This window comes from Sinocyclocheilus rhinocerous, unplaced genomic scaffold (assembly GCF_001515625.1).
Source record: "Sinocyclocheilus rhinocerous isolate Xijiao unplaced genomic scaffold, SAMN03320098_v1.1 scaffold68, whole genome shotgun sequence".
Lineage (NCBI taxonomy): Eukaryota > Metazoa > Chordata > Actinopteri > Cypriniformes > Cyprinidae > Sinocyclocheilus > Sinocyclocheilus rhinocerous.
The window spans coordinates 344,717-353,029 of record NW_015666487.1 but is presented as its reverse complement, the minus strand read 5'-3'; the positions used below and the strand labels follow the sequence as shown (position 1 = coordinate 353,029).

Sequence of the window (8,313 nt, the reverse complement as noted above, 5' to 3'; positions counted from 1 at the left end):
GGCCAAGCATGCCAAGCATGGGCATCCTCAAACGGAAGGTGGAGGAGCGCAAGGTCTCTAACATCCACCAGGTCGTCATGGGAAAATAGAGGGAAATCTTCCAGCGAGGAATTAAAAAGCTGCTCTAATTCACTGGCTGAGACGCGAGATTCCAGCGTAGAGCTCCGACCCCAGAGGAACAACATCAGCTTTTCTTTTTTTGTCTCCCAAACTCAAACCCAAACAGATTTGGAGAACTGAGACTAGTGATATCAGAAAGACTGATTAAACGGGCGTTATTTTGAGGTTAACAGCATTGGCCCACAATCATGTGACATACAAGTGTTAGTTCTGAAATCTATTAGCCTTGTTAATATATAATGCAAAATCTGAAATTCTGATAAGAAAATTAATACACATTTGAATCGCTGTAGAAATATAATTGTGTGTATTATACAGTGGTGTGAAAAAAGTTTTTGCCCCCTTCCTGTTTTTTTTAATTGTTTGCATATTTGTCACACTTAAAAGATTCAGATCATCAAACAAATTTTAGTATTACACAAAGATAACCCGAGTAAATACAAAATGCAGTTTTGAAATGATGATTTCATTTATTAAGGGAAAAAAGCTGTCCAAACCTGCCTGGCACTATGTGAAAAAGTAATTGCCCCCTAAATCTGATAACTGGTTGTGCCACGCTTTGCAGCAACAACTGCAATCAAACGTTTGCAATAACTGGCAATGAGTCTTTCACAACTCCCATGGATGCCGTTTTTGCCCAGTCTCTTTCTTATTGTTGAATCATGAACACTGACCTTAATTGAGGCAAGTGAGGCCTGCAGTTCTTTAGATGTTGTTCTGGGTTCTTTTATGACCTCTTGGATGAGTCGTCGTTGCACTCTTGGAGTAATTTTGGTAGGCCGGCCACTCCTGGGAAGATTCACCACTGTTCCAAGTTTTCTCCATTTGTGGATAATGGCTCTGAGCGTGGTTCGCTGGAGTCCCAAAGCCTTAGAAATGGCTTTATAACCCTTTCCAGACTGGTACGTCAACTATTTTGTTTCTCATCTGTTCTTGAATTTCTTTAGATCGCGGCATGATGTGTTGCTCTTTAAACATGCTTCACTTTGTCAGACAGGTTCTATTTAAGTGATTTCTTGATTCAACAGGTCTGGAAATAATCAGGCTTGAGTTTGGATAGTGAAATTTAACTCAGCTTTCTAAAATAATGTGGTCAATCACAGTTCTTTAATGATTTAACAGGAGGGGGCAATTCATTTTTCACATAGGGTCAGGTAGGTTTGGACAGCTTTTGTCCCTTAATAAATGAAATCATCATTTAAAAACTGCATTTTGTATTTACTTGCATTATCTTTGTGTAATATTAAAATTATTTGATGATCTGAATCTTTTAACTGTGAAAGGAGCAGGACTTGACAGTTATTTAGTTCCAAATTGCTTGGCTATTTTTTGTTTTTTATTTTAACAGTTCTTGCTCATTTTCTCTCTAAATGTATAATAATTGGAACGCCACTTCTTGCCCTGCAGCAACAACTATACTAGAAAGAAATACTTATACTAAAAAGAAAATAAGCCACAATGTGGCTGCTGGAGTCTCTTTCTATATGCTTATAAAACAGATATCCATTAAGACTGTCTTCTCCCCCATGATGATATTCATAAACCTACTCACACTTAAGTCTAGGACATAGTGGCATAAGCATCTGTTTGTTAGAACACTAGAAAGGAAAATCTGAACTTGTGAGCTAAAACATTTAATTTAATGTCAACATGAAATCAAATTCAGTTCTGTTTACTTACTTGATACGTGTTCTTGGTCTTATTGTGAACAAATCTTCAGTACCCCCCCTCCCCCAAAAAAACCATTTTGGCTGGATATTTGTGGAAAATGGGCAATTCAATGAATGCTGGAATTATGTACCTAAAAGACTCAGTTGCAAATGTTGATCTAGGCCTATATTATTGTTTGAACTCTCTCTCCTGCTGTGATTATATGTGAGATGATTTGTTCTGGTAATCAGTGCAGCTATTCATTTATATGTTGCAAGAGTTCTCAAATCTTCCAGCGCCATCAAAGGGGAGGCTAGGGGATTTCCAACCTCAGCAGTTTCATCTGTTTTAGTTCCGACTAATTTTAATTTGTTGAGCTCTTTAGAAACTTGTATTAGTTGTTATTCAGCCTCAAGGGATTATGGGAGCCTGACCTGTGAGGTGAAGATCCCCTCCCCCCCTTTTTTCTAATTAAATGCTGTTTTTTTTTTTTTTTGGCATTTGCAGTTTATTATCAGAATAACAATCTGAAAAAGGTTTAATGAAAAAAGATACATGAAATGTGTAATGGATTATGGAAAAATAAAAAATGTTGGGTTCTATGTATCGGTTGTTGATTTCGATTGAATTATTTAAAATAAGGTCTAATAAAGGGTCATATAATCCTTTTAGAAAATGTTCTATTAAGAAATGGGGTGAAATTTCATTTCATGCTGACAGTAGCGTACAAGTTTGCGTAAAACCTGACGATTGTGTTCTTCAGCAAGATTTGAGAATGATCCGACACAAATTTGCTTACTTAAGCTAGAAATAATGCAGCACATTGTTCAATTGATTTTATTTCATGTCAATATATCCTTTTTCCCCAATTTTAACAGACCTAAAATATTTATTTCTAGGTTTAAATTTTATTTTAAATGGCAGGTTTATTTATTTATTATTGTTGTTTCTCCACAGAAGCCAAAGAAGCCCCCACCACCATCCAAAACCCCAGGTATAATATCTTTAACATACCATTTCACATCTCACTGATTGCACAAATTTGATTACATTACATTACTCTTCTCTTTCATTTTAAGCTGCTATGAGGCCGCTAAGGAATAAAAGTGTCATCATACGCATTCTGGCCGCTGAGGTTATGCTCAATGACTCTCTCGCAATCATATGTAATAAGAGCCGCAAAAGCCCTGTGATCAATTTAAGGCGGATAATACTATGGAAGTCAGTGGGGACCAGCAACTGTTTGGTTGGCTATTTGGTTAGATGACAGAATTTACACATTTGGGTGAAATATCCCTTTAAAGCTCATTGTCATCAAATATCTTTCACTTGTTTTTGCCTGCCAACAAAAAGCTATTATTATTAGCCACAGGCAGCTGACATGATTTGATGGCGCTTAATAGTGATACTTGAAGGGAACATATGTCTGCATCAGTATGTGAGTGAATAATTGCTGGTGCTATTGATTTGAGCTGCTTCCCCTGTGGTTTTCAGAGAAGCTTGCTGGTGTATGCTGAGAAGATTAGAGGTGATGCCAGCTAAACTGGCATATTCAATTATTGCACTGAACACAGAGCCCATGTCTGCCACACATCAGTGGTGGCATATTGAAGAATTTGGACACTTCTTTCATAGTTCTTGATCTATTTTTATCTTAAACTGCAGCAATGATCATTTTTTTATTCATTCATTTAGAATAATTATTTTGTTTTATTATATTTTTACTGACCCCATAAAAAAATGATGTTCTGTGCAGCATGTTATATATTCCAGAAAGATTTTCATTTATTTTCATTTAGTTTTTATAAAAGTTGCTTTATTCAATTGTTTGTTTGTTTGAATAATTGTTTAATTTAATTTAATATTTTATTTTATTTGACTAAAAATATAATATTATAATACAGCTGTAATATAACTCCATGGCAGCTATAAATTCATAAACACACTTGCTGGAAAATAGCATTATAATTTTATTTTGGTTAATTTGCTAACCAGCTATGTAACATTGCTTTTTTATTTCGGCATATTTACATTCAATAAATTGCTGAAGATATCAATGAAATTTTAAGGTTAGTAAGATATCCAAACATATATGATCAAATAATGTAAGGGGATATTGATCAAGAAGACATCAGTTGTTTAACTGTAAATGGGCTTTAAGACTGATGCAACAACTTATAGCTGACTAGTGTTAGTTTAGAGTGGCGGGGACAAAATCGAATGATCTGTCAATGCAGATGTAAAGTCTGATAATGCAGCTGAAGTTGTCAGTCCCTCACAGCTTTTGTCTGCAAAACATGCAAAAAAAAAAAAGCGGATGTTGTTATACATCAAAGGGCACTGCATCATCCCAATTGCTTTATAGAAAGCTTGCATAGAGGGTTGCAAAGATTTGGTCTGTCTCTCCAACCCACACAGGAAATGCAAGTCATTGACTGTATGTTTCCTATTCTCTTTAAACGTCTGTCTCAGGAGTCACATTGTTCTTTTATCTACCGTGTCTAGAGCTGCCCTATCTTCAGTGTAGTATCTAAAAAAACATATTAACTCAGTCAATATGCTTCGTTTCTCAGTCCTGAAACCAGAGGCCCCCAGTGCGGACAAGAAGCAACCGCAGCCACGGCCTGAAGATAAAGGTAAGAGAGGGCCCGCTGCCCGGTTCCTGTTATACCACAAATTCTTCTTGCCAACTGTGGTGTCAGGAAGAATGAATGTCATAAAGAATGAAAAAGCAGAAATTGATGTTTACAAGTGTAGTTCTTCATTGGATAATATGAAATAAATAGTATCTGTTAACAACCTATTAATAGTTGAGGATGGAGTCCACTTTTAACATACCCCTAAAAAATCGTCATGGTGTTAATTTAATTGATTGTGGATTTATTTTTATTCATTCATTAGTTTTCAAAGCACTTTTTAAGAGCCTTTATAAGAGAGAATCTTTCTTGCTTATTTATACATGCTTTCAATCAGGAACTGTTGCAATGCTGTCATTTCACTTTTATACCCAATCTTCACTACAGACGGGCACTGCGTCACAATGCAACTAGATTGCTAAAGCCATAAACTTTGTGCACAGCAACAGCCTGACTTCATAACCCTCACAATGTAGACAGCTTTGTTGATTTTTCTAATTGATTTTTTTAAGTAGATTATAGATTAACTAATTGGATTATTTAAAAAATGTTAGTTTTTTATTGTTAGCATTTTAAACACTACTGTTCAAAAGTTTGGGATAGTATTAGATTTTTTAAAAATGAATAATTTATTTGATATTTATTTTTTTTATTGTTATTTAATAAATAATTTTATTCAGCAAGGATGTATTAAATTGACCTTAAGTGACAATAAAGACATTATTGATGTTCCAGAAAGTACTATTTCAAAGAAAAGCTGATTCATTTGAACTGTCTATTCATACAAAAACAAAAAACTACTTAAAAAAATGTATCATAGCTTACACAAAAACATACAGCAGCACAACGGTTTATTAAAATGTTTATTAAGCATCAAATTGACTTATTACAATTATTTCTGAAGGATGATGTAACGCTAAAGACTGGAGTAATGACTGATGGAAATTCAGTTTTACCATCACAGGAATAAATATTTAACACAGGAATAAAAATCATTAAAATAGAAATCAGTTTAATTGTAATAATATTTCACAATATTACGGTGTTCACTGTATTTTTGATTAAATATATGCAGTCTTGGTGAGCAAAAGAGACTTCGTTTAAAAATATAAAAAATCTTACCAACCCTAAACTTTTGAACGGCAGTGTAATAATGTCACACAGTCTTGTAATAACAGTTGTACACATAAATTGCGATATAAAGTTTACTTCACCTGGTAATGACCGTGTTAAATGGCACTTGATCTGCATAGTCTGGGCCCTGTTGTCAATTTTCAAAATTAATATTTTCGCATTGTTTTCTTTCATATATAAACAAAATGGACATTATTCCTGAAATATACCCAGATACTCAAAGTGAATATTATAAAATCCAGAGCTTATGAAATGGGATCAAATTGAAGCAGGAAATCTGTATTGATACCCATCCCTATTTATGAAGTTTTTAATATAGCTCAAGGCAGGTGGGGGCTATTAAGGTCATCTGATGTGTGTACTCTTAATACTGTTGTTTAAAATGTACTTTATATAATGTTGTAGCTACTTTGTAGGAAAAATGTCATGCACTCTGACCAACTGCCTGTCTGAGTATCTGCTATTGTGTATGCATCAAAGACTTCCTGCCAATTATTTTCGCATATGAATGTCACTCTACTGGAACATATATCTGATAATCTTTGCCATGTCTGAAAGCAGGACTTTGTGTTTATCAGATAGAAGTCTCTCTTATTTAGAGCAAGTGTCAGAAATTGAACAGGACTTGTGATGGGAATGTCAGAAAGAGTGATTTATGTGACAAAAAACAACAACTTTGAATTGACAAGTTAGAAGCAGATCGATGTGGTGCAAACATCCTGCCAAAATCTCTCCCGACCTACTTTGAGTCACGTCATTGTGAACACTCGTGAAAGTTTCTGATGTCATTTGGACCAGTTGCATTGGCTTCCATTCTCATGACTTTCAACTGATTTCAGAGACTGTGGGCTATCAATCAATAGATAATGGCATCAATCAATAGAGATAATTTTCAAATAATTGATGGTTGTATGAATTTCCATAATCAGGAATGAAGGAACTAATACTATTTCTGTAACCTTATTACAATATCCTACATCTAGACAATTAACTCCCAGAACCTTGTAAGAGACAATTGTTTTGCATAAATCTTGTGTCTTGCTATGTCTGGGTAGACGTTTATTATCTCAAATCATATATATATTTGTCCTTTGTTTCTCTGAAGTTGTCAAGCCCTTGCCAGAGAAACCTGCCAAACCTGCTGGCCCCATCGTGCCCCCGAAAAAACCTGTGCCTCCAAACAAGGGACTGCTGCGTCCTTCCATCCACACAAAACGACCTGACTTGCCTCTCACTCCATCACCAGCCGCCAAGCAAGTGTTGGTGTCATAAGCTTTATCGTAATACATTTGTAGGCTTTAGAAGCATAGTTAATTTGTAGCACAGTTAAAATATTTGTTGTTTATTTCATATTACTAATTTTTAATACAATATTTGATTAAATTGAAATATTTAATTTAAAACCAAATATGTGTATATTGTTAAATAATGAAATCAGATATAGTATATTTATGTGTACTGAATGTGTATTTTAAATGTATACATACATTTATATGTAACAATCAATGTTTCACAGTATTGTATTGCTCTTTTTGCCATATTGGATAAAATATGGCAATGCTACACTGAGCTTGTTGCAATGCATTATGAGATACATACGATACTTTTTTTTTTCTGCAAAAGACATGGTATATGTGTTATCTTTAATCAAAAATAGCTTTCTTATTAGTATTCTTTTTACTGTCTGGAACAGCCTTTGTTTGCATTTAGAGTGTGACAGTGGACATTGCAGGCAATTGTTCTAACTTTTCCTCATAAATCCCACAGGCAAAATGGAGAAGTTCCTATTATACGAACAAAACCAGAGAGCGAACCTGTACCCATTAAGCCAAAAACCGTTGTGGACAGCGGTGAGAAGAATTCAGAAATAGGTAAGTTGTTCTGATTTTGGTTTGTATTGACCATCATGTGGCAATAAAACCATAACAAAGTTCAGAACTGTTTAGCAGGAAACAAATAGACCCTGATCACACTACTTACACATGCAACAACAAAACATGTTAGCAATTATATTAATATTTTAACTCTGAGAGTTGAGAACCAACCGGCACAGAGGCTATAATGCTAGTGTTTGGAATGGTTTTGGTTCTTGTATGCCCAGTTTTTCACAACTGAGTATGGTTTTTGCTGTGGTTTGGGTGTAGCAGAGCTCTGTTTGTGGATTAGCACCATGGATCCCTTGCTGGGAGCAGGATTACTCTTCCTGCACAGAGGGTGGCGGTCCAGATCTGTAGAGCTGGTTAAAAATGTTAAAATTACCTGTGAAAGATAAAGGAAGCGAGTTGTTGCCTTGAGTGCCATCTTTACATTGTTGTTGTTTTGGGAATTTTTTAAAAAGGATCTCTTCTGAAGTCATTGGCAAGTTATATCCAAAGGTTTCTTTGATTAAAACCTCAATTGAAAAGTGCAAATTACTCAAATCTGAATCGGTCCCTTAGTAATTATCTGAGATCTCAAAAAAATCTTTTTGACTGTTAAAAGATGTCAGTTTTTTTTTTCTTATACATATTTTAGACATTTGATGCAAAATTGAAATCACTGCAATGTAGTTAAAATTGGCTGATAAATTGGTGCAACTAATCTATCAGCTCAAGTTTGTTCTGATAACAAGTTTCACTTAGGTCTGACTGTTTGTGTTAAATTAGTTATTATGCATTACTTGTTAATACTGTGACAGATAAAAGCGTGTTTACATGTTAAATACATGCACTGACAAGCACACTGGAGGATGTTCACCTTGGATGCACCGTATTTTGCTTAGAAAAAAATCTAA

General features: G+C 34.8%; 1 protein-coding gene across 3 annotated transcripts in view; it reads left to right on the top strand.

Moving 5' to 3' along the window:
- Positions 1-8,313, top strand: part of LOC107732411 (CD2-associated protein-like) — a 55,276-nt gene that overhangs the window by 40,312 nt on the left and 6,651 nt on the right. For 2 of the 3 annotated variants that reach the window (XM_016543734.1, XM_016543736.1), the window contains exons 11-14: positions 2,728-2,764; positions 4,344-4,406; positions 6,646-6,799; positions 7,308-7,411. In XM_016543734.1, coding sequence (XP_016399220.1) covers positions 2,728-2,764; positions 4,344-4,406; positions 6,646-6,799; positions 7,308-7,411 — 358 coding nt within the window. The remainder of the gene's footprint in view (positions 1-2,727; positions 2,765-4,343; positions 4,407-6,645; positions 6,800-7,307; positions 7,412-8,313) is intronic. The other variant, XM_016543735.1, reaches the window with a different exon arrangement.